At 53.6% G+C, this 27,914-nt stretch overlaps 1 protein-coding gene across 3 annotated transcripts in view; it reads left to right on the top strand.

Annotated features, from left to right (window-relative positions):
• DCAF8 (DDB1 and CUL4 associated factor 8) overlaps window positions 1–21,612 on the top strand; it is a 56,110-nt gene extending 34,498 nt beyond the window's left edge. For all 3 annotated transcript variants that reach the window (XM_075907236.1, XM_075907235.1, XM_075907237.1), the window contains 7 exons: window positions 3,142–3,214; window positions 4,176–4,233; window positions 5,019–5,126; window positions 5,603–5,733; window positions 18,162–18,281; window positions 19,762–19,878; window positions 20,418–21,612. In XM_075907236.1, the coding sequence (XP_075763351.1) occupies window positions 3,142–3,214; window positions 4,176–4,233; window positions 5,019–5,126; window positions 5,603–5,733; window positions 18,162–18,281; window positions 19,762–19,878; window positions 20,418–20,531 (721 nt within the window). In that variant the 3' untranslated portion in view covers window positions 20,532–21,612. The remainder of the gene's footprint in view (window positions 1–3,141; window positions 3,215–4,175; window positions 4,234–5,018; window positions 5,127–5,602; window positions 5,734–18,161; window positions 18,282–19,761; window positions 19,879–20,417) is intronic.
• The last annotated feature ends 6,302 nt before the right edge of the window (window positions 21,613–27,914 follow it).

Genomic DNA, 27,914 nt, shown 5'->3' with positions numbered 1-27,914 from the left:
TAGTCCCACTCGTTTTAATCTCTTCTTGTATGGAAGCTATTCCAAACCAGTAGTAATTTTTGTTGCCCTTCTCTGTACTTTTTCCTATTCTTATGTATCGTTTTTTAAATGGGGCAATTAGTACTACACAGAGTATTCAGGTTGTGGGTGTATGATGGATTTATATAGTGGAATAATGATATTTTGTCTTGTCTTATCCCTTTCCTGCTGGTTCCTAACATTATTAGCTTTTTTTGTCTGCTGCTGCACATTGAACAGATGTTTTCATAGAAACATCCAAGATGACACCAAGATCTTATGTAGTAACAGCTAATTTAGTTCCTATCCTTTGTATAGGTAGAGCTGAGATTGTATCGACTACACGATTAGCCACATAACCACAATTTAACACCCTTACTTTGTAAGTGACAGCAGTGCACATTAGAAAACAATTTGTATTGACTACACGATTAGTTGATAAGGGCTGCTCTGCAGAGCTGCAGTGGGGGGTAGCTCCAGGAGCTGGCTTGAGCCAGGACTGAGCAGTCCCAGCGCGCGGCAGCTCTGGGAGCCACCCACGCTATAACTTTGCATTTTATATGTAGTAAGAGCTGCCAGGTTCTTACTACATTTAAAATGCAGAGGTGCAGTGTCCTGGACAGCTTGGTCTCAACTTGCTCAGAGTCTAGCAGTCCCTGTTCACAGCAGCCTTCCCTATTCTCCTCCCCACTTCTCCGTGCCCCCCCCCCCCCCGCCACGCCTCTGATAGAGGCAGAAGGGAGGGCAGGTGGCACTGCAAAGTCTGTGCTGGGGGCAACTGGCTTTTAAGCCAGCTCCCCCAGTACCTGTTCTCTCCCCCTCCCTTGCTGCCTCTCATAGAGTTGGAAAGGGAGGAGGCAGAGCTAGCTGATACTCCACTCAACTACCCAATAAGCACTACTCGCTAACATCCCTATTACGAAGTTGAGTTTAATATGCTATTTTGTTGTGCGGACCCCCACTTTCGTTAGATCCTTTTAACTCTTCAGTCTTCTTTGGGCTTAATTATCTTCAGTAACTTTGTGTCACCTGCAAACTTTGCCACCTCACTGTCTACCTCTTTTTTTCCAGATTAAGACTGTCTTGAAGTGCATTGGTCTGGTGCAGATCCTTGGGGTACCTTACCTTTCCCCACTATGAAAACTGATCATGAAAGCCCTTTTGTTTCCTGTCTTTTAACTGGTTACTGATCCATGAGAGGACCTTCACTCTTATCTCATGGCTGCTTCCTTTGTTTAAGAGTATTTGGTGAGGGACCTTATCAAAGGCTTTCTGAATATTCAAGTACACTGTGTCTACGGGATTACCCTCTTTCAAGATTGCTGAGGCATGGAGGGGTCAATCTGTCAGGATTCTTGATTTCCCTTGACCAATGCTGTGATCTCCTCCCCTCCCCCCACAAGAAATCATGTTCATCTGTGTCTGATCATTGTTTTCTTTACTATAATTGTAATCAATTTGCCTGGCTCTCAAGTTAGGCTTATCTACCCTGTGATGGGCAGGATCAGCTCTGGAGCCTTTAAAAAAAAAAAAAAAAAAAAATCACATTAGCTATCCTCCAGTCATCTGGTGCGAAGGCTGATTTAAGTGACAGGTTACATACCCTGTGGTATGTCTAAACTACATCCCTCTGTCAAAAGAGGGATGTAAGTTAGGCAAATCGAAAGCACAAATGAAGCGGGGATTTAAATATCCCGTGCTTCATTTTCATAATCGCGTCACAGCGATCTTTCGAAAAAGGGTATTTCGGAAGGGAAACCATAGTCTAGACCTGGTTCTTTTGAAAAAACAAACCCCTTTTTCGAAAGATCCCATACTCCTTGCGTCTAGACTGGGCTCTCGCTTTTGAAACCCATTCGACAGAGGGATGTAATTAGACATGCCCATAGTTACCAGTTCTGCATTTTCCGAGGAGTTCCTTCAGAACTCATGTGGTACCAACTGACCCTGGTGATTTTTATGGTGTTTAATTTATTGATAGTGTGTTGTGGTGTTCCACAATTACGCAAAGCCTCTTTCTGTCCTCCACAGGCTCCCCACTCTTGTTGCCCAAGACCTACTTAGCCACCCAAGGGTTTTTCCAGTTGAATTCCCTTCACCCACTCAGCAGTAATCACCAGTGTTCCATGTAAGCTGAGCCCTTGGGTGGCCACCCAGGAGAGATTCAAATGCTGCCCAGCTGATTGGCAGAGTGCCCACAGCTGGCAACAGCTGTCTCTACCAGTGGTGCACATCTGCACATGCCTGGGTGCACATCATAATGTAATCTGCACATGCATGGAAAGAATTAGAGGGTACATTGCTAGCCACCTCTGTCCTCCTTTTCAGGGTAAGAGCCTTTTCCCTTTGTAGCTCCTGCCAGCTGAAACAGTCTTGTCTCTTGCCACATGGTGTCTCTGAGTCGTATCAAATCTCAGCTGAAAACCTATTTTCTTCTGTTGTTCTCTCCCCTATATCCTGCTCAGTTAAAACTCCTATCTAGAGCAGTGGTTCCCAAGCTTTTTGGCATCACACCCCCCTTTTTTATTTTTTGAGAACCCCTCCCCCCCCATAGCAGCAAAACTTGTTGGGGGGGGGGGGGGAAACTAACCAGGGCCAAAAAAAACCCCAAAAATAGCAGCACAACTTCGGGGGGGAAGGGCTGGGTTGTCTCTCACCCCTCCCCCTGGAATTTCTTCATGCCCCCAAGTTTGGGAACCCATGATCTAGAGTGTAGTAGGTACAAATAAAACTGTTCCAGCATGGTATAAGGAGACATTAGCTCCAGGTGGTGCTTTCTTAAATGAGACTAAGGCCCCAAACTCTCACTGTCCTTAAAGATTGCCTGATTCCACTTGCAAGACGGATGCCAGCCTGTCGTGGCCTAATCCCCATACTGATACTTGCATTTTATCTACGTTCCCTCTAGAGTTTGCGTTGATAGCAGTCTTAAACAGTCACCGCATTCCATCTCTGAGGTGGTGCAAGTAATCGAATGTGAAATGACTTAGATACATCTAATCTGCATCGTTAGGAGATGTAGGCCACTTGAAAACTCATTTGCAGAAAATCACTTAATGCGTGTAAGAGCTTTACTCGTGTTTGAATTTGGCATTAATCTTACTGCTTTCTGTCTTCATCTAGGATTTATGATCAGAGGAAAATAGATGAAAATGAAAACAATGGCGTGCTGAAGAAGTTCTGTCCTCACCACCTGGTAGGAAGCTGCTTTCATGATGTATTGGAATTGCTTCCCCTAGCCTACCGGTATGAGGGTTAGAGGGGGCTACTCCTCAACCAGTAATGCTTGCAGTATCCCATACACCATCTACACTGCAGGTGTGGCATGGGAAGGTGCATGCTTATGGGCAGGGCTCGACAATTAGGGCAATCTACTTGCCCATGGTGAGTAGATTTTAGTCTGGTGTGGCCACACAGCGTGATCTGCGCATGTGCAGCATGCCAAACCGTGCGGCTGGCAAGCAGGGCTCGCTGCTGCTTGTCAAACCCTGCTTATGGATGGGTCAGAGGTTAGGTACTCTTAGGTGCCTTAACTCATTTCCTTATTCTTGTGGGTTTGTCAGGTTTGGGGTGGGTGGGTATGAAGCAACTCGAATCGCCTCACAGCAAAGCAGCTGGTACATCCTGGTTTCCTAGATTTTAATGATTGGGGGCTGGGCTTTGAAGAGGCGCTCACAGTTGTAGTGGGTAGAAAAGTAGGTCTTATGTGCACAACTTTTGTCAGTCAAGGTTGCATGTTCCCAGCCCCAGCCCATCACGTTTGTATGCCCAGTGCACAGTGATTCTGCTGCTGTTCACATAACTGAAAAGGGCCCCTAAATCTGACACTATGAAGTGTTGATCCAGATCTACTGTACTGTAGGGTCTTGTGTGCAAAAGGAGGGTTGCCAAGGAAATTACACCCAGAGCCTAATTTCAAAGACTTTGTATCTGAAAAATGATGGAGCCAAAGCAATAAACTGTGAGGCACATCTCGCCCTTCGAATGCTGGGCACAACCTTGCACAGATGGGCTAACAGGCTCCATTTTGGAGTCTGTTGTAGAACACAACCGGTTGCTGTCAGGCACCACCATAATACAGTATGGTCAGCATAACCATTAGCATTTGGCAAAGGCAGTCTGACTGGAGCTATCTGGTCCATCCCCTTTGCTTTTAGGTAAACAGCGAGTCCAAAGCTAACATCACATGTCTCGTGTACAGCCACGATGGATCAGGTACGTGAAGCCACCTCCCTCTGCTCGTGTGGGGTCCTCTGAGAATATCATGTCCATGAGTTGAAGGCTTCCTATTGGGACTCCCTGGGTGAGTGGGTGGCATCTTGAGCTGTCCTAAAGGACATCTTGGAGCAGGAGAACCATGTCCCCAAAGCTAAGACTTCACCACCACAGACATCCGCTACCCGGGGTGGGAGGGTGTATGTTGACTAGAGTAAAGGCCTGGGATTTATGGGATCCAGGCTGTGTGCAGATGAGTCAGATTCTTGTGCTCTGGGATGAGTCACAGCTCTGCCTCTGATTCCCTGACAGCTCTGCCTCTGATTCCCTGAGCGTCAAATGGGAAGGACTCCAAACTACCTTCTTTACAAGGCTCGGAGACCCAGCGTAAGAGCAAGGCCTTACATCGGCACCACGTGGGCAGTTCAGTTTAGCCCTAACTCTTGGGCTTAGATAGAGCCTGTTTCGGGCGGCTCCTGGGTAGGGATGTTAAAATTAGTTTAATAAACGAATCGAGTAGTCGATGGAGTTTCCATCTACTGTTTGATTAGTCGATAAGGGTGCTTCCGCTTTGAGCCGGCTGTACATATCAAAGGCGGAAGTTCTGCACGGCGGTTATCAGTCGATTAATCGCTTACATCCCTACTCATGGGTGGTGTGCTGGCACAAGCTGCTGCATAGCTTGTCCATCCTACCCTTTGTTTCAGGGCAGTGACCGTCTAGCATGTTAAAATTGACGGGCTGATGCTTACGATCCTGTGTGCACATCTCTTGTTCTGTGGCAGACCTCTTGGCCAGCTATAATGATGAAGACATCTATCTCTTCAACTCGTCTCACAGCGATGGAGCAGAGTACGTCAAGAGATACAAGGGTCATCGCAATAACGCCACAGGTAAGGACAGGCCATTAATGGGCATCTCTGTCTCCTGCCTCCCCAGAATTGTTCACTAACAAGCATGCTCAAGTCCCTTGGCCTCTAAAGTGGCAGGGATGCTTATGCCATTACAAACTGCTAAGGCTTTTCAACTGAGCTCTTTCAGGTTTGCTACATCTGCAATCTCAGCTCTGAAGAGGCTTTGTGGATATTGCGGGCTTGGGCTGAGAGGCTTCTGTAGAACTATGTGGGAAAAAAAGATCAATGCCTGTTACTGCCTCTTCCTTTGTCCCTTATTTCACAAGTACCAAATTCACATGCTCAAATCAACTCTGTACAAGCACGAGAGTGAGGTGGGAGGGTGGACAGATCCATGCTGGTAACCTTGGAAACTTGTCGTTTGCCAGGCATAAGGTAGACAGATCTCACCAGGAAAGCTCCATGGACTTTTGAGCTGTCCTTGAGCTCTCTGCTTAAAATCTCTCTCCTTTCAGTGAAGGGTGTGAATTTCTATGGCCCGAAGAGCGAGTTTGTGGTGAGTGGCAGTGACTGTGGACACATCTTCCTATGGGAGAAGTCATCCTGCCAGATTGTGCAGTTCATGGAGGGCGATAAAGGAGGAGTGGTGAGTGCTCTCATCTGTTGTGTGTGTGCCAGATGCCCCAGACCTTTTGCAAAGCCCCCTCTTGTCGGAACTGCTTTGGGCTCCCTCTGCGATAGACAGCGGCTTTGGAGCTGTGGCACATGGATTCTGATCCAAACAGTGAGGGCAGAATGGGAATTGGGAGATCTGGGTGTCAAGGAGTCGTGGGGGTGGGGGCGGTAATGCTCCGAGAGGCCAGTCCGGAGTCTGGAACAGCGCCTCCTGTTGGAGCACGCTGTTGCCAGGGCAAGAAGTTCACACAACTTCAACCTTCCTGGCTGTGACCTCGGAGCAGTCAACATCCCCATCCACACGGCATGCTCTGCGCAATGAGTTTCCCTGGACAGGACTCCTGGAGCATTACCGCCCCCACCCCCATGACTCCTTAACACTCAGATCTGCCCTCCCATTCTGCCAGATCTGGGGCTCTGACTTGCTCCACAAGCCAGCTGAGATGGACTCACTTCCAGCTGTATGGCCCCAGCCACGCCCATTGCTCCTTTTCTGGTCTGTCTTGCTTCCTGGGCAAGAGGTGTTACCTGGATGCATCCCCCTCCTGGGGCTCAGGCTAGGAAGGGCATCAGCCATGGCTTGCGTACAGGCAGCTGGGCAGTCTTGCCTGCCCCCAGGTGTCAGCAGAAGTCCCATACCCAGTTCCCATCAGGCCTTGGTGCAGCCTTCAGGGAAACTGAAGTACACTCCGTATGGGACAGTAAGTTGCACATACACAAGGTGTATGGCTTTACTGGCTTATTCTGCTGCTGTCTTGCAGGGCACTTCCCTGGGTCTGCAATCTGTGAAGCACTTAGATCTTTGTAGAAATGCCAATTTGAACAGCTCCTTGACCCTCTGCATAAGAATGGCCGAACTGAATCAGACCAGAGGTCCATCTAGCCCCGTATTCGGTCTTCCAACCCAGGCCAATGCCAGGTGCCTCGGGGAATGACCAGGACAGGAAATCATAGAATTAAACATCCCCTGTTGCCCATTCCAGCCCTGGCAGTCTGAGGCTAGGAACACTGAACATAGGGTTGCATCCCTGACAATCTTGGCTAATAGCCATTGATGGACCTAGCCTCCATGAATTTGGCCAAGTATTTTTTAACCCAGTTATAGTCCTGACCTTCACAATATCCTAACATAAGAACGGCCACATTGGGTCAGACCAAAGGACCATCTAGCCCAGTATCCTGTTTTCTGACAGTGGCCAATGCCAGATGCCCCAGAGGGAGTGAACAGAAAGAGGTAATCAAGTGATCCCTCTCCTGTCATCCATTTCCAGCCTCTAACAGAGGCTAGGAACATCATTCCTACCCATTTTGGCTAATAAGTATTGATGGACTTAACCTCTGTGAATTTACCTAGTTCTTTCTTGAATCCTGTGAAAGTCCTGGTCTTCACCACGTCATCTGGCAAAGAGTTCCACAGGTTGACTGCGCACTGTGTTGAACTTTCTTTTGTTTGTTTTTTAAACCTGCTACCTATTAATTTCATCTGGTGACCCCTAGTTATGTTATGGGAACAAGTAAATAACTTTTCCTTATTCACTTTCTCCACACCAGTCATGACTTTATAGACCTCTGTCATATTCCCCCTTAGTCTCCTCTTTTCTAAGCTGAAAAGTCCCAGTATTTTTAATCTCTCTTCATATGGCAGCCATTCCAAACCCCTAATTGTTTTTGTTGATCCTGTGCTAACATGTGCCATAGCTTGAATGTATGTTGCGTGAAGTACGTTGTTACGGTTTTTACACCTGCTGCCTATTAATTTAATTGCATGACCCTGGTTCTTGTGTTATGAGTATAAAACAGCTCTTCCTTATTAACTTTTTCCACACTGTTCACGACTTTGTAGCCCTCAATCATCTCTCCCCTTAGTTGTCTCTTCCAGACTGAAGAGTCCCAGTGTGTTTAATCTCTTCATATGGAAGTTGTTTCATACCCATAATTGCTTTTGTTGCCCTTCTAATCACCCCTTTGATCACTGCGTAGCAATCGTTTCTCCTCTTCTCCTCTCCTCTTCCCCCCCCCGTCCCCCGGGTCCATGTCGTGCATAACATCTGACAGATGCTCTCCCAAGAGTCTGTCAGCACTGCTTCTGAACTGACATTGCATCGTGTCATAGCATATTGGAGCAGCTAGATAGGGAAAGATTCCTTCTCTTCCTGTGCCCCGGATAAAAGAAAAATCAAGTACTTCTCAGTTGATCATGGTGGCAGTGTCCAGAAATCCTCTGAAGCTTGTAAATCACTGGTAGAGGACAACTTAAAGTCTTTGGCCCTGTTTCCTGCACCTTCTTTCTCTAGGGACTGAGATGTGAAAGACTTGTATCCCGTTTAAAGCAGGCCCTCAGGCTGTTTAGGGACAGGGGTACTTCTGGCTGTGTAGGATAGATCCTGCTACATAGCTAGAATGTTGACTTAGAATTGTGTAGTATTACCCTACCTTTCCAGCCAACCTCCTAACTGTAAGATTTCCATCACTTAACCCTCTCCCTCTGGGAATCTTAAGAGTGCTTCAGAAAATAGCAGAAATATCATTCGCTCCATTTTCCAGACAAGGAAACTAGTGTCCAGAGAAGAAATGACTAACCCAGGTTCACACAGTGAGAGCTGGGAATAGAACTTAGGTCTTCTGACCCCTGATCCATTGTCCTGTTCACTAGATCACCTAACCTCAGCCTGGGAAATCAAATGCCTTCAGCTTTATTTCCCCACAAGCTTCCTGTCTTGAGGGATGTATTTAAGCTATCTTGTTGTCGTTGGCAATCCAAACAGGACTGTGCTGGGCCAGTGCCTGGAGCTTGGGGAGAGAAACTGACCTGGTAATGTAGTTGAGTAGTGACATGCAACTTCAATGGGGAAAAGTCAAATATTCAGGGTTGCATATCTGCTAGTAATTGAGAACTACACTGAGAGACTTACCTGGCAGTATCTCCAGCCAGGGATTTGAATCCGTTATGTTTGGTAAATTTCTAGCTCCATCCAGTCACCTGCTAACCAAATTGCTCACATCTGCCTAACACCCCTATAATCTGTCAGTGGGTTCCCTTTCAGAGGCAGTTTAGCAGAGCTGTGTTCAGAGCTACAACATTGTTTATCCTGTAGTTTAAGCATGGGTCACTGGGAACCACTCAAGAAAACATGGACTCTTCAGAGCAGAAGTGCTCTAAAGAGCGTTGGAATCCTGGCTGTACCTCCTCACGGGCAGCAAATATTCTCCCCCCTTCCCCCCTCCACACACTCCCCCAGCCACGCAATTACAAACAGTGGCACCAGTGAGTGGGGCAGCAGCTGCTAGGAACAAGCCAGGTTCTGGGCTTAGCAAACTGCTGTGATTGCAGATAAAAATTGTGCCCCGTCGGCATCTGTCATTCAGTCCCAGCTCACAGCACAAGCTTATTAGCACATCACTGCTTTGACTCAGAGCCGAGTAGGAAAGGGCCTGAACTGTTCTGCCAGACTGAGCCGGAGCAGTCTGGTACTTGGGTGGATAGCAGCTTTTGGATCTCCGTGCATTGTTGCTAGATGCCCTAAGCATGGAGGCGTCTGTAGTCAATACTCAGGCTTGTTCCTGGCAGGGGCACCACTAATGCATTCCTTCCATTTGTGTGTCTTCTGCTGATGGCTAAGGAAACCAGGGGTTCCTGCTGTGGCATTGGGTCTTGCTTGCTGTCTGGTATGTGCCAGGTGTGGGTTAGTTGTGGCACTTGAACAGGCATGGCAACAAGGGCCAGATAGTGCCACTCTAGGGAGTGAGGCCTGGCTTAGGACAGGAGAGGGCAATAAATTTTTTTCGGGGGGGGGGGGGAGACACTCCAAGTTTTTGGAGATGTGGTCAAGGGCCACGCTTTTCTGTGGAGGCAATGTGGGGACTAGGATGGAGGTTGAGTACAGAAGGGCGCACAGGGTAAGGGACTGGGGTGCAGGAGACGATGTGAGGTCTGAGGAGGAGTTTGGAGGAAGGAGGGAGTTGTGACCTGGAGAAGGGGATTTGGATGCAGGGTCTGGGAGGGGGTTTGAGTACAGGAGAGGATTCTTGCCTGGGGCATGGATGGAGGGACGGGGTACAGGGTCTGGGAAGGAGTGGTGACCTGGAGCAGGGGCGTGCAAAGGGTTTGGATGGTTCCCTGGGGGAGGGAGTTGGGGTGTAGGAGGGGCAGAGGTGCCAGTCAGGCTCTGGCTGGAAGGCTCTTACCTAAGCACCCCCTGGCCAGCAGCCTTGCAGCACCCCCTGGCCAGCAGCCCTTCAGCACCCCCAAAGCAGGCTGGGCTCCATGCCTGTTGTAGCCCCAGACTATGTAAAACTGCAGCTGCTTCCTCTACGTGGCTCTCCTCTCTGGGAGGTGGGAGAGGCATGTGCTGCCCCCCTCTCCCCTGCTTGGGCCAATCTCTCAGCTCCTATTGGCCGATTGTTTCTGGCCTCTAGGAACTGAGAGATTAGCGGGGTCAGTTCGTATTGGCCAGTTTCCGGCCAATAAGAGCTGAGGATTGGGCTGGGGGCAGGGAGATCACAAGAAGCCTCTCCCTCCTCCAGGGCAGAGAGGCTCAAGGAGAAGCCCTGCGTTTAAAACAGCAGCTTTTGCGTGCCTGAGGGTCCCAGCAGGGCCGAATCCAGTGGCTTGGTGGGCCGGGTTTGGCCCACAGACTTTTTCCCACCCCGGCAAAGGATAGTGAGTAGTTGACTACCTGATAAGCATAAGCTTATTGGATAGTCGAGTAGTTACTCGTCTAGTCACTTCCCCCTCCCTTGCTCTGTCTGTCAGAGAGAGGCAGCAAAGAGGGGGGAGCAGGAACGGGTGCTGGGGGGAGCTGGCTTAAAAGCTGGTTTCCCCCACCAGTACCATCTCCGGGGGGGGGGTTTGCAAAGGCATCCCTACTGCTGTGCCTCTCCCTTTGAAATGTACAAGAGTGGGTGGCTCTTGTACATTTCAAAGGGAGAGGTGCAGCAGAATAGTGAGCGCCCCCTTATCGAGTAGTGGCTGAAAATTCCTTCGACTACTCAATTCGTTGATCAAAATTTCACCCCGGCTTAGGAGGACCCTCCAGGCCACTTTCTAGAGCTTTCAACCCACAACTTTCTTTAGTGCTTAATGTTGGAGGTCTGAGCCAGCAGAGCAGATTTCACTGGCTCTGTATTTTGAATAGGACCCCAACATGCTTTCCCAGAACACTTCTATTGACACCATGTTGCCACCTAGCAGTGGGGGGCCATTGTGCCCTTCTCCTTCCCCCCTCCAAAACGTACAGGACCATACTTGCAAGTTCCTATGATATTTTTTTTTCCATTGGCCTGTCCTTGTTTAGCTTTAATCTGCTCCTGGCAGGAGCTCTGAGCAGTTTGCTGCTACAGTGCTGGACCAACTCTGCTTCCAGTCAGTGCTGTCATGGCCAGTGACTCGCTCAGAGCTCCTACGCAGCTGGAGGCTTGTCAGTGTTTGTTCACCAGCAGGGCAGCAAGTCCTGAGAATCTGTGATCCTCCGTGGAGGCAGTAGCTGTGAAACCATAAATGTACAAGGAATCTTTCTCCTTCTCTCCCTGTAGCGTTGCCTTGTCTGCCCTTCACTTTATGGCAAGGGCTGAGCACCAGACATGTTTATTCTAGATTGTTGGGAGTGGTCTTCTCTACCAGGCTGCTGGCATGAGACCCACCTAGTCCCACTCTGCATTTATCTAGCATCTTCTCACCAGGGATCTCTGACAGCCTCCTGTCTTACGAATACGGAGAGTCCTTCAACCCTTTACCGCTACCCATAGGACAGCACTACCCAAATCTGTCTCCCGAGGTCCTTACAGTGGTCTGGCTGGACATTCCATTAAAGTCCATTTCGGAAGGCCATCAAAACCGTGATCGCAGGTCTCTTTAGTGGCATTCCTTGGTAAACGCCCATTGGAATACAGTGACCTTCCAGTCCAGTGTGTCTGTACCAAGAAACAGAACCGGTGCTTTAAAGAGCCTCGCTTCTCGTTCTGTGCTGCCATTTACCCAGCTCCCGTAGCAGGCTTGTTCGCCTTTGCTAACTGTGTGCTGAAGTCATGACAGCCTCTTATCTCTGAAGGTAAAACTCAGATCTGCAACCACATTGTTAGCCGGGGGTTAGTGGGCCCACTTTTGGCAGTGATAGGTTCCCACAGCTCAGTAATCCCTTGCCAATCCTGCAGTCCTTCCTGGGCAGAAGTACCACAGCCGGAGGCTGACTGTGTCATCCTGAGCTTTCTCTTTTCACCGCGTCCCAGCCAGCACATTTCAGGCTCGCTGCCGCGCTCCCCATTCAGGCTTTGCAGCCGCGCGAGGAAGGTGGCTACAGCTGGCTTGGCCAGTATTCCAACGTTCTAGGCACCAATTTTACATTGGCCCCCAACAGCCCAGGTATGGGAATGGCCCTTTTGTTGGCTGTTCTTACCTCCATGTCAGAGAAGTGCTCCACTGTGTTCTAGAGGAAAATTGACCAGATTGTCCTGGGGTAGCTTGTCTAGAAACACCCGCGTGAGGTGAGCTTGGAGGGCCAGTAATGGGCTTCCAGCCCCTGTCTCTGCACTCTACCCTGTGTAGCTTGCGGACACAATTATAGGTGGGCTGCCACAGAGGGCCTCTTGGGCTTAACACTGGGAGTGCGTTCAGCTATGACCTGCCATCTGGTCTTGTACATGCTGCTTCCCCCTTCAACTATGAGCCCAGGCAGCCGAGCCCAGCACTGAAGAGCAGAATCCAGTGTGGCCATCTCAGCAGGAGCTGTTAAGTGGTGAGTTCCTGGGCAGCCCTGGGGCGGTAGGGATGGGTAGCAGCGGCTGGGGAGCAGGACTTCAAGTCCTGTCTCGGCTCTGTCGCAGACTTCGCTGGATCAGCCTGGCTGAGTTGCAGACACTTCTCTGCCTTGTAGGCTGCTGAGGTTTGATGGGCGTCCTGGTGACTTTCTGCGCCTCAGACAGCTTTTTTATCAAGGCAATTGCTGCCCTTCCCATTAGTTTGTCACAGCAGCGACTCTGGGCTACTCCCCTGCCCTACCTGCTCTAGGTTTCTGGGCTGCTGTTCTCTGCTGCCTCCCTTTGCCTCATCCATTCAGCCAGAGCTCTAGAATACACACCCAGCCCGTCCAGAATATGGATGCTGGGCTGTGAATGGAGTACTCCTCTCCAGAGGAGAGGCCCCCGAACTGTGGGGCATGTAGGGGCTTGGGCCAGCCCGCATGGGGCAGGGAGGGAGCAGCATCCGGCCCCACTCCACTCCCAGCTCTGTTTCCACCAGCGCCTGGCTCCACCCCCACCCTCAGCCTCTGCCCTAGCCACTACTGTGTGGCCCTGGCCTCAGCCTGCTTACCCGTGTGTGTGTGTGTGTGTGTGTGTGTGTGTGTGTGTGTGTGTGTGTGTGTGTGTGTGTGTGTGTCCGTCCCCTGCCCTCCCATAACCATGGCTCCACTGCTGCCCCGGCTCAGGGAGGATGTGGAGAGGGGTAATGGGAGGGGGGAGAATGTGTCTGCCTTACACTGAGTAAATATCGTGACTTCCAGTTGTTTCCTTGGCTCCTACTTCAAAGTTGAGCTGGGGGCCTTGCGAAGGTTTCTGTTCTGAAGCTGGCTCCCCATGGGAGTGAGGTGACCTGTCACGATACTGAGGTGCAGTGGAAGGGGCAGGGAGGCGGAGGAGTTTCATTACTGGGAGCTGCTCAGAACAGCTCACTGAGAATTTTGCAGTGTCCCCAAGTAACGCCCTGCGCTGAAGCAAACCTCAAGGGCTAACTGAGCCAGGCAGAGGGGTTCCTGGTGCAGCAAGTTCTAGCTCCGCTCCTTTCAGTGCAGCACACCTGCCACCCTGCTGCATGTTGGCCCAGACTTGCTCTGCTGCAGATTCCTTGGAGCCTTTGACTGGGACCCAGTCAGCTAGCTGATGCGCTGTGACGTTGGAGCGGCAGCCACCCGTGAGTGATAGGAATGTGCCTTGCATCCCCTTTCGCTCCCTTGTTCATTGCCCTTCCCTCTCCCCCAGTTTTTCCTGCTCGTGGGTGTTCTTGGAAGTAAGGGCCAATGCCAGGGGTTTGAGAGGCTCAGGATGTCTGCATAGCTGGAACACCTGTCAGGGCTGATCGTTATTTGGCAGGCCTCTGTTTTGTGTGTCTGACTGCTGGAGGCACTGGATCCCCTCGCTGGCATGCCAAGTGTGCGAGAGGGAAAGTGACTTGCCAGAGCCCCTGTATGTGCTATAACTGCCCATTTCTGTGTGTGCCAGACTCATTCTCACGTGTCCCGTGGATGCTGGAGAAGATGCAGAACCCACAGAGGGCGAGACCGTGCAGTTAAATATGCGGATGTACTCGACTGCCCGATAAGCCTAAGCTGCTTGGGTAGTTGAGTTGAGTACTTGACTATTCACTTCTCCCCTCCCCCTTGCTGCCTTTGATACAGAGGCAGCAAGCAGGAGGGCAGGAGCCGGTGCTGAGGGGAGCCAGCTTAAAAATTGGCTTCCCCTGGCACCATCTCCGTGTTGCCACCTGCTGCTGGGAACAGCATCTGCCTGCGGCCAGCCCAGGCCACTGCGAACAGTCCAGGCTCTACCCCTGCTGTGGCCCTGCAGGAGAGCCGCAGTGGGGGTAGCTAACCAAGACAGAGCACCTTCCTTTATCGCCCAATCTAGTAGTCACGTACAAATTGTATTGATGACCTGATTAGTCCGTTAGCCGCCTCTTAACATTCTTAGTTGAATCTCCCCCATTGGTGGGGTGCAAGTTAACTTCCCCAAACCTGTGCAGGATTATTCCCAACAAGGCACTGTCTCATGCCTTCTCGAGGCTTGTATTGAGAGTCCCAAGTGATAGATTTTCTGCCACTCCCCAGGAACTCTGTGCTTTGGAACAATACATTTTGCTGTCAGGAAGATGCATGGTTCAATACACAGTATGAAATGCTCCTTGAAATGTTGAATCTTGACTGGGTTTAGAACACTCCCTGACTTGATCACTGATGCTTAATCAAAAAACCCTGTCACTGCTGAAACTGGCTTGTTACTCATGTCCGATATTTCGTTCCCGGTAAGGCTAGCGCTGTAATTACAGCCGCAGTAAATCATAGGAGTGATGCAAAATAAGATGGCCTTTTTTCTATGCCTAAAGACCTAATCCAGGTGTCTGATATCACTGAAACACAAAGCCAGTCTTTTCAGTGGGCTGACTCGGTGACTACCTTTCAGAGACCATCCTTTGTCGTGAATGTGCAGGTATCTATTTCTAGTTCTTCCCCGTTGATGCTGGCTCATGACAGCACTCTGAGCTCTCTGGAGGTGCGTGTTACTAGACCGAGGTTTGGCTTGTTTAGAAAGTAGAGCCTTGCTTGTTGCTTTCACTGCTTGACCACGCTTAGTGGCAGGGTCCCATGGCTGGATGTGCATTTTTGTCGCGTTACAACCACCATGCACCCTGCAGTCCTGCAGGTGGGTGTTAAGTGGGCACCGGGTGGATTCTGAATTTGAATGAAACTCTTGAATAAAGCACATGCTAGTGGAGCTGAGTTTTTGCTGATCTTTCTAGCCCAGTGATTCCTGTCTCTCCTCCCCTCTTCTCTCCCCCCCCCCCCGCTCTATGGGTCATGGCTTGCTTTTGATCTTATTCCCCAGGCACTAAGGGAGTGAGGGGAAGGTGCTTGCATCCCGTACATGCCTTACTCACCAGCCAGGCATGAGAGGCATGCAAGCACTTTTTCCCACACTCCCTTAGCTTCTGGAGAACAGGATCAAAAGCAAGTCATGTCGCAATGTGCATGGCTGCTGTCTCCTGCACTCCCGAAATTCCACCCTTGAGCTGGCAGCTCTAGAACTCCCTTTGGCCACAAGAGCCCCCTCGCTCTGCAGATGGGTAGGGGATGGGAGCTGAGGAAGCAGTGTGGGTGAATGGCAGCCACTGGGACCCAAGAAGCTCCGTGCCCTGCAATCCTGCATGTCCCTCAGCCCACGCTGAAGCTGACAAGCTGCGACTGTCCTCTGGAATTGGCTTATAAATGGGTCGGTCACTTTTACCCTTTTTTCCCTCTTTTGAATACGTCACCCTGCTCTTAACCGTTCAAGAGCAATTAGAGTGGCGGGAAGGGGTTAGGTGGGCTGTTGGCTCCACCTATCCATTTTTGCTAATATCTTTTTACTCAATAAAATCGTATGGCACCTCTGAGTTGGTACATTCCAACATGGACAAGCTGTATGATCTCTGTGCTGCTATATTGTGTAGATGACACGAACTCTTACACATTTCACATGATTATCAGGCAATGGAATGTTTGGAAACAGCTGTATTGTTTGGAGGGGCTGTACAATTGTAATAGATTGTAAAGGGGTCCGTGTGCTCAAGAGAGGCTGGGAACCACTGCTCTAGTCCCTACCTGGAACAGGTCCGCGTTATCCAGCTAGCAGCGCTAGTCTGTGTGGCCAAGCAGGGCCTGTCCGGTAAGCGCTGCTCTTAAGTTGGTTCTGTCTTTGATTTGCCTGAATGATGCATTATCTCTGCACCTCTAGCCAGAGAGCTGACTCAGCATTTCAGTTGTGGTGGAGAGAGACTCTGATTTTAATACTTAGGGTTAAACTAATTGCCAGATCAGTTAGATTGTTTTGCTGTCTCTTGTAGCCTAATTTTGAATCTGGAGATCTGGGCTAAAGACTTGTTTCCAGGCAACTTACACGAAGCGATCAAGCTTCGGCTTCTACCCTTGCATTTGCTATTCAGTGTGTACTTCATCTCCCCTGTTCTTGAGCTAATTCACCAGCGTGTTGAATAGTCTCCTCTGGGCTTCAGCCTACCCCTCCTTTGTCACCACAGGAGACGTGTGATCTTGCATGCCTGCTGGTTGGAATTCAGTTGTCTTATGAATTATTGAAGATGTACCAAACTGTTTGGGAAGAACTTAATTGGCAAGCGTTAACTCCCCTTAAGCTATGTCTCTCCCTATTTCTGTCTGCTGCCTCCCTTCTTTTTGGGTGTCTGGAAATCGGAGTTCCTTACTGTCAGCTAGACCAGCTCTAGGAGCAAACAGACTTCCCCATGGAATGGGCCTGAAACATTCACAAGTGGAAGCGGCTTCCCCAGTGTCGTGCTAGAAATAGGAATGTTAACATGTAGTCGAGACCACGATTAACTGATAAACCAAGGCCTTCATCTTATTGACTGCAGGCATCCTCCTCCCACCACCCACTGCTTCTGTATCAGAGGTAGCAAGGAGGGAGAGCGGACTCCCCACTCGCACCAGATCCACAGAGCTGCCTGTGAGAGAAAGGCAGCAGGTTGTGGGGAGGTAGGGGGGAGCAGATATACATGGAGAGCCGGCTTTTAGGTCACTCTCTTTGTGTGCTGGCTCCATGAAGCCACTCCCAACGCTGCTGTGTATCAGAGGCAGCAGCTGGAGTGTGGGGGGCAGGGGAGGCTGCCATGGAGCAGCCTCTGTCCTCAGTGGGCCCAGGCTCGCTGTGGGGGGAGGCTGCTCCGTGAGATGCTGGCACAGTCTTTGTCTGCAGAGAGCTCGGTCCTCCCTCCCTCCCTCCCTCCCTCCCTCCAGACTTAGGCTGTTGCCGCTGTAGTGCGGGGTGACGGGGCTTCCCCAGGATTGGGGCCGGAAGCGCACTCGCTGCCAGCCCCACCCCCGGGGACTATCGAATGGTCATACAACCACGAATATTATGTGCAAGTTACATGACTCTTCTGTTAATCACGATCGAACATCCCTAGCTAGAAATAATTTTCACCAAGGCCTCTGACTAATCCCAGTAGAAAGTCAGAGCAGCCTTTCGCAGCGTCCCTGAGAAGAAGCTGTTTCAGCACCTCTTTTTGCTAATCACGTGCAGGGACACAGTCTTGCTCCAGCGCACCAAGCCTGTGAGTCAGCCAGCGACAGCTGTAGTCTGCAGAGAGTGAATAGCTGTGCTTATGCCCTTACTGTGTAGGGCACTTCCCGTGTCCTCTGCACTCTGCAGACAGTTAACGACTTGAGTCTCCTGCTGGCCTGCAGTAGGACAGATGGGGAAACTGAGGCACGAAGGTCCGGCGGCTTGGCCAGGGTCATGGAGCAGGGTGGTAGCATAGGTGGGAGTAGAATCTAGATCTGCAATTGTAATGCTGGGGCTTGTTCTGCCTACGAGCGTGCTCGGCGCTGCACAGCTTATCTGTTGATCTCGGGGCATGTTGGAATAGGACATGTTGAGTAGTGCTGACTCCAGGTTACAGATGGGGAAGTCAAGTCACAGCGTGGAAGTGACTTTCCCATGGTCCCCAAGTCGGTGGCAGAGCCAAGATTAGACCAGGAGGGTCTGTGCCTGGGTGCAGTCTCCAATATACAGTATCCTGGGGAGGGGGGAGAATCTGCCTCCATCCTCTTCCTCAACTGTGCTGCCTTCGCTGGCTCTGCCCACCAGCCTGCTCTCACTCCAAGACTGTTTCCACTGCAGGTAAATTGCCTGGAGCCTCACCCTCACCTTCCCGTCCTGGCCACCAGCGGGCTGGATCACGATGTCAAGATCTGGGCACCGACCGCGGAGGCGCCCACTGAGCTCGCTGGACTGAAGGAGGTGAGAGCTGGTGGTGACTGGTGATGCACACGCCCCTGGGTGCTGGCCTGCTGCTTGCGTGGCCCTTGGGATGAATTGTCATAAGAACAGAGCAGCCGGCCTGGGTCAGCCCAGGGTCCCATCTCCCCCAGTGTCCTGGCTTCCGACAGCGCCCGATGCCGCGTGATTCGGTGGGAAAGGACAGAGCAGGCTGCCACTGAGCGATCCCGCCCTGTCTCTTAGATGACCCCTTGACCTTCCAAGTCACCAGCTGCCACTGGCGTCTGTTGTGTTGGGAGCCTTGAGTCGGCAGGGCGGCCAGGTAGCGACAGTCCCGTACCAGCAGCACCCAGGCAGGGTTCGGATGGGAGATATCCCAGAACCGCCCCGATGGCACAGGTGGCCCAGCCCTGGCGCTCTCCAGTGACTCACTGCCCGCCACTCCGCACACTGTGGGGCCATGCTGTGAGAAGGGCAGTCCCTTGGGACGGGTACAACCAAAGGGCCTGCCCAGTCGGATCCCTGAGCTGCCCGAATGCATGTCAGACGTGGCCGTTCCGCTTCCCGGGACACTGGTGAGATGTTCACGTCCAGTCCCTCCTGCCCTGCCCTGTGTCCGGGGATGTAACAGACGTGTGTTTGTGCAAACATGTCACTGGTGGCTTTTTTAGCGCTTACGTGTTCACGTGCGGGGGCCAGGCAGGAGTCGGTGCTTGCCTGCATCTCTTTACTGCTGCCTCTGGGAGGCAGCCGGGATTAGGGGGAGAGAGCAGCTCTGTGGGAGTCTGTATGTGTACGGGCTCCTGCCAGCCCCTCTCCCCCATCCTGTCTATCAGAGGGCAGGGGCACGGTGGATCTGCAGGAGCTGGCTTAAAAGTTAGGCTTCAGTTAGGATTAACTGAAGAGCCCAGGCTTATTGGTTAATCATGTAAACGGCGACATGCTCCCTTCCTGCTGGCGACCTCCCTGAGTTGGCTGCCGTAATGCTGGGGAAGGCTGAGGGATCTCTGACAGGACTGCAGCCTGATCCCTCCAGAGCTGTGTGCGCTTGGGCCAGCTGCTGTGCTTTTCAGTCAGTCTTGCTTGGCTGCCCTGCGCTCTGCCAGGAGGGGGCTGGAGAAGCGGGTTAGGGAGGGACTTGCCCCGGGGCAGCTGCTGCACGTCCCCTGCCAAGCTGGGCGAATAGCGTTGGGAAGTGGAATCCTCTGTCCAGCTGGCGCTGCTCTCCCAGCAGCGGCCGAGGAGCTGCGTGTGGAGAGCATCCTCCGCCTGGGAAGGAGAGGCCAGCCACGTGGCACTTCCTGCCTCGATCCCAGCCCCGGCTTGGTGGCACCCGAAGTCCGAGGCAGCTGGCTGCTCTCCTTCCCTGGCACTGTCTGGATCACGGTGCTCGGGCTGATGCCCTCGTGGCGGGGCTAGTCCCGTGGCAGGATGAAGGGCTGCTTGGTCTGGGGCCACGACCTTCTGCCTCGTCACTTTCCTGCGGCGCTTTGGTTTCTAGGTGATCAAGAAGAACAAGCGGGAGCGGGACGAGGACAGCTTGCACCACACCGACCTGTTCGACAGCCACATGCTGTGGTTCCTCATGCACCACCTCCGACAGAGACGCCATCACAGGGTAGGTGTCCATCCCACTTGCCTGGGCTTTCTGGTCGGCCCTAGCCAGGAGGGATCTGAACATTTGCCTGTCCCCGTGGCCCTGCTGAGTGGCAGGTGCTTTCTGTGTCTCGCCCCAGCACGTGGGGAGCAGAGAAGGACCAAGGCGGCTTCTGACTTGGCCGACTCTCCTCCTCCTTCCCAGGCTTTTCCTGCTCCCCTGCATGAGCCTGCCTAGGAGACGGGGTCTGTGCTGCCCTGTGTGGAACAGCTGGATTCTCCGTCTCCTGCAAGGCCACATTGGCTGGTGCCCAGAGCACGGGGCTCCGAAGGTTCTTTTCCTGGCTTGGCCATTAACTGTCAGAGGAGGAAAGCTGGGTTCTTTCCATTAAAGCTCCAGCCAGCTGGGCCAGCCTCCTGTGACTCCCCATCTCCTCTGCAAACCCGGCCCCCTTGTCTCCTTGGCTTGTTTGCCCTTCGTAGGCGGCGGCAGGCCTTGCTGTCTGCTGAGGGCGCTGAGCTGAAGGGGACGGGCTGACCTCCTGTTCTTTGGTTTGGCAGCGCCGAAGAGAACCCGGAGCAACAGACGGTGACTCGGACGAGTCCCCCAGCTCCTCTGACACCTCGGACGACGAAGAGGAGGGTCCAGACCGGGTGCAGTGCATGCCTTCATGAGACCGCCAAGGCCGCAGAACCCGTGAAGGGTGGGGTGAAGGGAGGAGACACACACATCTCTACTAACAAACACCTTCAGCTTTTTATTGGAATGTTAAGGAACCCCCCAGCTCCTCACCCCCCACCTCCCTGGGGCGACCAGCCTAGCAAGATTGCACTTTGGACTCGCCTTTGCTTGTGGGGCTCTAGGAGCCCTGGCCGGGAAGGGGTGGGGGGCGGAGTGTCAGAGAACCCTGCATTAAGAGACAGAGCATTAGACCCTGTGTGGCACGGCCTGTGGAGAGGAGGCCTGTGCTGTTTGGGTACTAGAAGATTTTTCTGGAGGAGGGTGCACTTGGCTTCCACGCCAGCCTCCTCCCAAGAGCTTCTCTTGAGCCTGCGTTGAGTTGTTTGGTTTTTCCTTCCTCTTCTCGAGCTGTTGGTGTGAGCCCGAGAGGCATTCTGCAAGCTTGTGCTTTGGGGGCAGGGTCCCGTGCGACTCTCTTGGTTTGGTTTTGCCCCTCCAGCCGAGAGATCTTTGACTCTGCTTCTCTCCAACTGGGGCCTTCCCTCCTTTCCGTGTTGGGTTCCTCCTCCCTCCCCGTGCTCCCTGACCTAAAAGTCTCCACAGAGCTTGTGTTTGGGATCCCTCCTGCAGAACCTGTTGTCATGCCTACTTCCCACCCCATCCTCCCCCAGCCCGGGGGGCTTGCGAAGAGATGCTTGCCTAGTTTGTACATATCAGTGATTTGCACTTGGTTTTGCTCCTTCTCCTGACCCCCTCGAACAATAACACAGAGAGCGAGGGCTCGGCATGAGACTCCAGCGGAGGGGGCACGTTTGCCAGAGGAAGGGCAGCAGGATCAGCCTCTTCACGGAGAGGGGAGAAAAGGAAGGTCCTTTAATTTTCTGTTACTTTTAAGAAAATCTCTTGTTTTGGGAGCTGTGGCCAGGAGTTGCCCCATCACTGTTTAGAGGCCTAATTTTATATCTATTAAACACCAACCGAACCAAATTGAACTTGGATGTTATCAAGTTAAAATTATTGTCAAAGTTGAAATATATATTATATATAAATGCAATAAAAAATTGAGAGCTCGCCCGTGGAGCCTGAGCGGCAGTGCGGGGGGCGGCGGGGGTCTGAGTGTCACTTCCAAACCAGCCTGGATGCCCAGCTGGGGCACGTGCTTCTGCTTCTCCTTAGCGGCCGAGCAGGCGCTGCTCCCTGTTGAGGGTGCCGATGTGGCCCCGGCTGGAGCAGGATTGGGCCCCTGTGTGTGCCTTGGTGGGAGCTTGGAGGCTGCCTGGGTCCCCCAAGGCCAGTTCCCTGGTGGGCTGGGAGCAGAACAGCCCCATGGAGCACTGGGGAGGTGCCTCCCCCCGCTGTGTAGAGTGCCCTCTTCTCTTCAGGGCTGCCCTTGAGAGAGCGGGAGGCCTCGAGTAGACACCCACCCCTTCTGCTCTCCTCCCCCAGGACAATGGGTCCCTCTAGTCCAGCTGCCCTAGGGCTGGGAATTGTCCCCTGGGGTGTTCACTGCCTGGAATCCCAGCTGGGCCCTTCTTGGGCTCGCCACCCTGCACCAGGGCAGGGGCAGAGCCCAGTGCTCTGTTAGCATCTCCTGCCTCTTGCCCTTAATGGCATGGAGGGAGGAGAGATGGCTGGGGCTTGTCGACATCCTGCCCTCTCCCAGTGCGTGGGGCTGCCCTGCAGGTCCCTGGCAGCTGGAGCTTGTGCTGGGCAGAGCCTGGCAAGTGAGGCCCAAAGGGGCAGGAGCAATGTGGCCCCTCCCAGCATTTCCCCCTCGCCAGCTCTCGGAAGGGGGCTCTCCTGGTGCCTCCCTAATAATTGGGTGTAGGAAGGTCTGGGCAGCTGCCCCACTCCCATGTCGTCAAGCCCAGGCAGGGTGAGATGCTGCTGGTCCCTGCTGGGTGATGCCCTGCCCCTCCCTGGGGAGCTGGCTCACCTAGTCTTAGGCCTCCCTAGTCCCGGGGAGGTGTGGCCAGTGGATCCTGCCCCACCCCCAGCTCCTGCTTGGTGCCAGGTGCTGGATTGTGCCCTAGGCTGGGGCCAGGGTGCCCAGCAGGAGCTGAGCAGCCTGCTGGAGGCAGGACTGGCCCTTGGCACACAGGAGTAAGTTTGGGGGGGGGGGGCTTCCCTGGATTCGCTTGGTCCTGTTCCCTCTCCCTAGGCTGGGCTCTGGGAGTTTGTATTTAAAAGCCTTTAACAGCTGCCAGGCCCTGCCACTTGCCTTCCTCTCCTGCGCCAGGCTCCTGCTGCCTGCCAGGGCTTGGCCTGGCCTGCGGGGGTCTGGGCCAGGCGCATGGCCCCTGCCTGTCGCCATATAGCCCTGCCAAGAGCCAGGGCAAGAACTGTTCTGCTGCCTGGGCTTTGCCACCCCCGACTTCCCCAGGGGAGCAGCCAGGGCTTCCCTGCTGGGCCACCCCTTTGGCTTCTGGGTGTGTGAGAGCAGAAGCTCCATGGATCTGAGCACCAGGGTTGTCTCGTCTCCTCTCCCCCCCCCCCCCCCCCCCCCCCCCCCTGCCAGAGCAGCTAGGGCCAGCTATAGCATCCTGGGTTGGTGCCCTAGCTCTGTGCCCTGAAAACTGGCTGCACATTTCCCCCTCTGCTGTCAGGGATGAGCACTGGGCTCTCCCTTCTCCTTCCCTCAGCTGGGCCTAGTCCCACTCACCCCAGGCCATGCCCCTCCAAGGCCCTGTGCCCAGCCAGGGCTGGCTAGTACATAAGGGGCCCTGCCAGCTGATGCCTCCTGCACAGTGTCTGGTCTGGAGGGGTGGATGGCTAGTGATTTGTTCTCCCTGGGCCACTAGGCAGCACTACCGTCTCCTCCCTCAGCATTTCTCTCCCAACCCCCTCAACCTCTGCTCTTCAGGGCAGGGTGCTGCCTGCCTCACTTGTCCCACCTTGGCTGGCCCTGCTCTCTCCAGTCTGTTCAAGTCCCTGCCCCATTCCCTAGCCTTAGTTTTCCCCCTTCCTACATGGGATAGGAAGGGCTGTGGGCTGCTGAGCCAAGGGGGCTGCAGCCTTAGCATGGGGCAGCTGGCCTGCAGCTTCTACCTTTCCTACCCCTCCAGCTGGCTCCTCCCCCACTGTTCTCAGGGGCTTGGCTAGGCACTTTACTCCCTCAATTGCCGGGGAGTTGGGGCAACTGGAAAGATGGGGGGGGGGGAAGGAAACTGAGGCCCAAGCAAAGTTGACCTGGGCTAAGGCTACTTTTGATGGAGCTAGCGCTGCAGCCCAGGGCCCTGCTACTGGAGACACAGTCCTGCTGCCAGCACCAGTGGGAGCCTGTAGCCCTAATGCATGCACCTTCCCTCCTGTTCTCTCCCCTCTGCTCTGCCCCAACCCTGGAGGTTCCTTGTTACTCCTCAGTGGCTGAACCTTGGAACCAGGGCCTGGGGTCTGTTCCTGCCTGGGCGTTAATTGGCTGCAGAAGCTGCTGCTGGTGCTGTGGTCCTGGGCTTGTAGGGCACGGCTACAGCTGCAGACCCTGCCAGGGGCTTGGCTGGGCAGTGTCGTTGCTCCTTCCCTCAGTCCTAATGCGCTCGAGCCATCCGTGGCCCTGTGTGCTGTTGGGGGATCTGCAGCGCCTGGCCCTGAGCCCTTTGGCAGAATCCTGCTACTGCTGCTGGGAATCCCAGGGCTGGGGGAGCCAGGTTGCTGCTGCAGGCGTGTGGGCAGGGCCAGGCCTTGGTCTGGACCCAGCCTCTGCAGCCTTTCTCTTGGCACGTTCTCTGGTGTCTTTCAGCTTTGTCCCTTCGCCGCCTGCTGCAGCCATCCCTCCTCCCAGCCCCGGCTTTGCTGTGGGCTGTTCCCTCGGTCCTGGCGTCTTCCCTAGTTCCATCGATTGGCTAAACGGCGGGAGCGTCTCCTGGGACCACAGCGCTGCTTGGTCATCCTGCACCAGCACTCGGGGACAGGGATGTACTGTCTGCCCCTGCCCAAGGAGAGCTCTGCGAGAGCCTGGCCCCAAGGGAGGGACAGGGCTGAGCCGCTTGGCAGGTGCTGCCAGGACTTGGCAAACCAACCACACCCAGGTCCGACGGGAACCCTCACAAACACTGGAGACAGAGAAAGGTCTGTGCCCTGGAGCCTCCGGAACTACCTGCCACTGGAGGCTGGTGTCCACATACTGGCGCTGCTAGTTGCGTAGGTCACAAGAACGTTCACCTCAGACATGATCCTGGGCTGGAGGAGACTCAGGTTTACTGTGGGTGGGGTGTAACTCCCGCTTTAGGGTGCCAGTAGAGCCCCCCATTTCATTATTGTGCCCTATGTGAGGTCAAGGCCCCATCAGGCCTGCAGAGACAGCCAGAGTGAGGCTGTCCCTGCCTCAGGATCCCATCAGGCTGGCTGCTGCATGGCCACAGGATGGGAGCTATTCCTTGCCCCAAAAAGGACTCAAGGGCGCTGGAAGGAGGTGCCCAGACCCAGGAAAGGGTAGCAACTGCCCCAGGTCCCCTACATCTCAGCAGCTGTCCTTGCCCAGGCAGGCTTGTGCTCACCCCACTGCTTGTAGGGGGAAGGGGTTGGTGCTGGTTAGGGGCTGGGACAGCTTCTATAGGAGGAGAGACTGAAATGCCAGGGCTGGCCCTGCTGGGAGAGGAGATGCTTGCGGAGGTGGGGGGCGGGACAGGACTTTATAACACCACGACGGGGTGGAGGAAGCGAACTCGTGGCCAGGGGCTGTAGTGAAGGCCCAAAGCATCACTGGGCTTCACAAAGCATGAGGCAAGTTCTTGGTGGGTAGATCTTCTGATGGCCATGAGCCAAGGCGGTGAGAGGCACCACTCACAAATCTGGGACAGGCGCACGGGATGGATCGCTCCCTGCTGGCCCTGTTCTGTTCGTTCCCTCAGATGCAGCTGGCACCAGCCACTGTCAGACGGGGCTCAATGGGCCATTGGCCAGTCGTGTGGCCTGTTACTGGGGTCACTGTGGCAGGAGTGGGGTGGTGGCTGCGTGGGCCAAGCCAGCCTGCAAGGTACGGAATGAACTGTCACAAAAAGCACCCCCCAGAGTGTGAGCCCTCCCCTGGCCCCCAGAAAGGGCAGCTGTGATCTTACACAGGCACCGGTTAGAGTCAAGACAATTGGTTTTTATTTGATCACAACAACTGGTTTGTACATCAGCTCTGGACAGACCAAGCGAAGCGACTCTGGGTGTTTGACCCTTTCCCCTCTCGCAGTTTGCTCCTGTTTTCGGAGCGGTGGCTGAAGACTGGGTGAGAGGGCAGAAGGTGGGGCACGTTTGAACAATCAATGCAAATCAGGGGGCAGGGAATCAAACCCACAACCTCACAGATACGATTCACACTTAGGATGCCTGCACTGCCTGTGGCTGGTCCCAGGCTACTGCTGGCCTTGCACCCTCTGCACTGTGGCTATATCCGGGCAGGGCCCCAGTAGCTGGCCTGTAAGGTTGGGGAGGGTTTGGAGCAGCTCCTGGCAGGGGAGGTCAGATCAGTGGGCCCACTTGCATGTCTGTGGCTGCAGCATTCCAGCCCTCTCCCCATGGATGGAGACCAGGCTGTGGAATAAGGTGCCAGGGTGCATGGCAGAATTTGACCCAGGCGCCAAGCCTGCAGCACAGCTGGTACCCGCTGCGAGCCCATCACTCTGGGATTCTGGGATTCAGCAATAACCTCCAGTTGCTTAGAAATGCTAGGCCAGCCCATCTTGCTGGCAGAAAGCGGGTCCAGCCAGCACGGCCATGAGCATCTCTCCTGCTACACCAAAAAGCCCCCGGCTGGGCTTTGTGGCTGGGTGGGGGGGGGTGTGTGGAAAAGGCTGGTGGGGGTTAAGGCAGGTTCCGACCAGCCGGGCTTGTGCGACTCCGTGAAGAGGTGCAGGTGGAGTTAAGGCAGGTTTGTTGCTGTGTTGGGAAGCGGGGTGGTGGAGTGGTGCAAATCCAGTGCAACATGCAAGCCCTGGTGAAACTGGGTGTGTCAGCCCCCCCGGGAACTCTTGGCCCCACCAAGCCTCCAGTGTCAACCCCAGGTAATCCAGACACTTCCCTCCCCGCCAAGTCCCCCCAGCCACAGATGTCAACGTACATTTTTAAAAACGGTTTACAAAAGAGTTGTTATTTTGCATGAAAGCGAATACCTGGGTCTCGTAACAATACTGTTTATTTTAGCAAAACAACACCAAAAAAACCCCCAAAACCTTCCGCCGCCTCCATCACTAGTTCTGGTTGCTTCTGTTTTTGTTTGTTGTTTGCTGGCAAAATAAGTTAACACTAAATAACAATAAGGAAACATTCAACATTATAGTTACTATACATATATTTATATTATATATGTACACACAGTTAGCGCGGTCTGAGCGTTAGAGGCTGAGCAGGCGCTGGCGGCAGGGGAGAGCTGGCAGAAAGCAATCAATAGCAGCCCAACCCCTTTCCCGCAGTCCCTTGTCCCCTTAGCCCACATCTGAGCCTATTTGACAACACGCAGGCAGTGGGATGAAATGCCCTCTGCTAGCCATCGGGTCCTGGCCTGACTGCTCAGTGCAGGGCGCTCCCATGGGATGACACTGGGCAGCACCAGTCTGAGAGATCTCCAGGGTCTGTCTGTACCCAGCAGCCTTGAGACTAATTGCAGCTGAGGTTAACCCTGAAATCAGCCCCCCCCCCCCCCGAGGGAGTGAGGGGGCTCCCAAGAGGGAGATCCTTAAAGGGCCAAAGCTAAGGCTGGTACTCGGCACAGATTCGAACCTGCAGCTGACCAGATCGGGCATGAGCTGACATTTTCACCGCTTCCTCCCAAAGGGCGTGAGGCAAAGCAGGACCTTAGCAGCCCCAAGCTGGTCACACTCAGCAGCTGGCAGGAGCCACTGGGTCCTTTTGTCAGCTCTTTGCACTGTTTTAATTAAGCCTGTGCCTAGCTGGCATGCCTTCTGGCAGGAGGGCTCCTTTACAGCATGGCTGCCAAGTCAGACCCCTGGCAGGGTGGTGCCATAATGATATTAAGGAACCCTCATGCTCCTGCTTCTAAGGTGGGTTGGCACAAGCACCCCTGGGGAAACTGAGTCACAGAACACCACTTGCTTGAGCTGAGTGTCTGGCAGGATTGGAACCCGCGACTTCCTGGCTCCCAGTCGGTTGCCATGCTAAGCTAGGCCCTTCTGCCAGATCTCCCCCACCCATAGGGGTGCAGCTCGCCCACAAGGTGTGGCAGGGATGACTCATTTCACAGTCACAAACCAAGAATGGGGGTGGGGGGGTGCAAAGTGGAGCTTGCGCCTCATCCGTGCCCCCCCCCCCCCCAGCCTCCAAGTCACTGTGGCAGAACTTCCCCCAGTCAGCCCTATTTCTGGCAGAGCGGCTTTTGCTCTGACCAGGCCATTAAACAGACAAAAACCACAGGCTGGCTTGGCTCTCCAGGG

The sequence above is a fragment of the Pelodiscus sinensis genome, chromosome 24 (genome assembly GCF_049634645.1).
Source record: "Pelodiscus sinensis isolate JC-2024 chromosome 24, ASM4963464v1, whole genome shotgun sequence".
Lineage (NCBI taxonomy): Eukaryota > Metazoa > Chordata > Testudines > Trionychidae > Pelodiscus > Pelodiscus sinensis.
The sequence above is the reverse complement of the archived record's forward strand: the minus strand, read 5'-3'. Positions and strand labels throughout refer to the sequence as shown.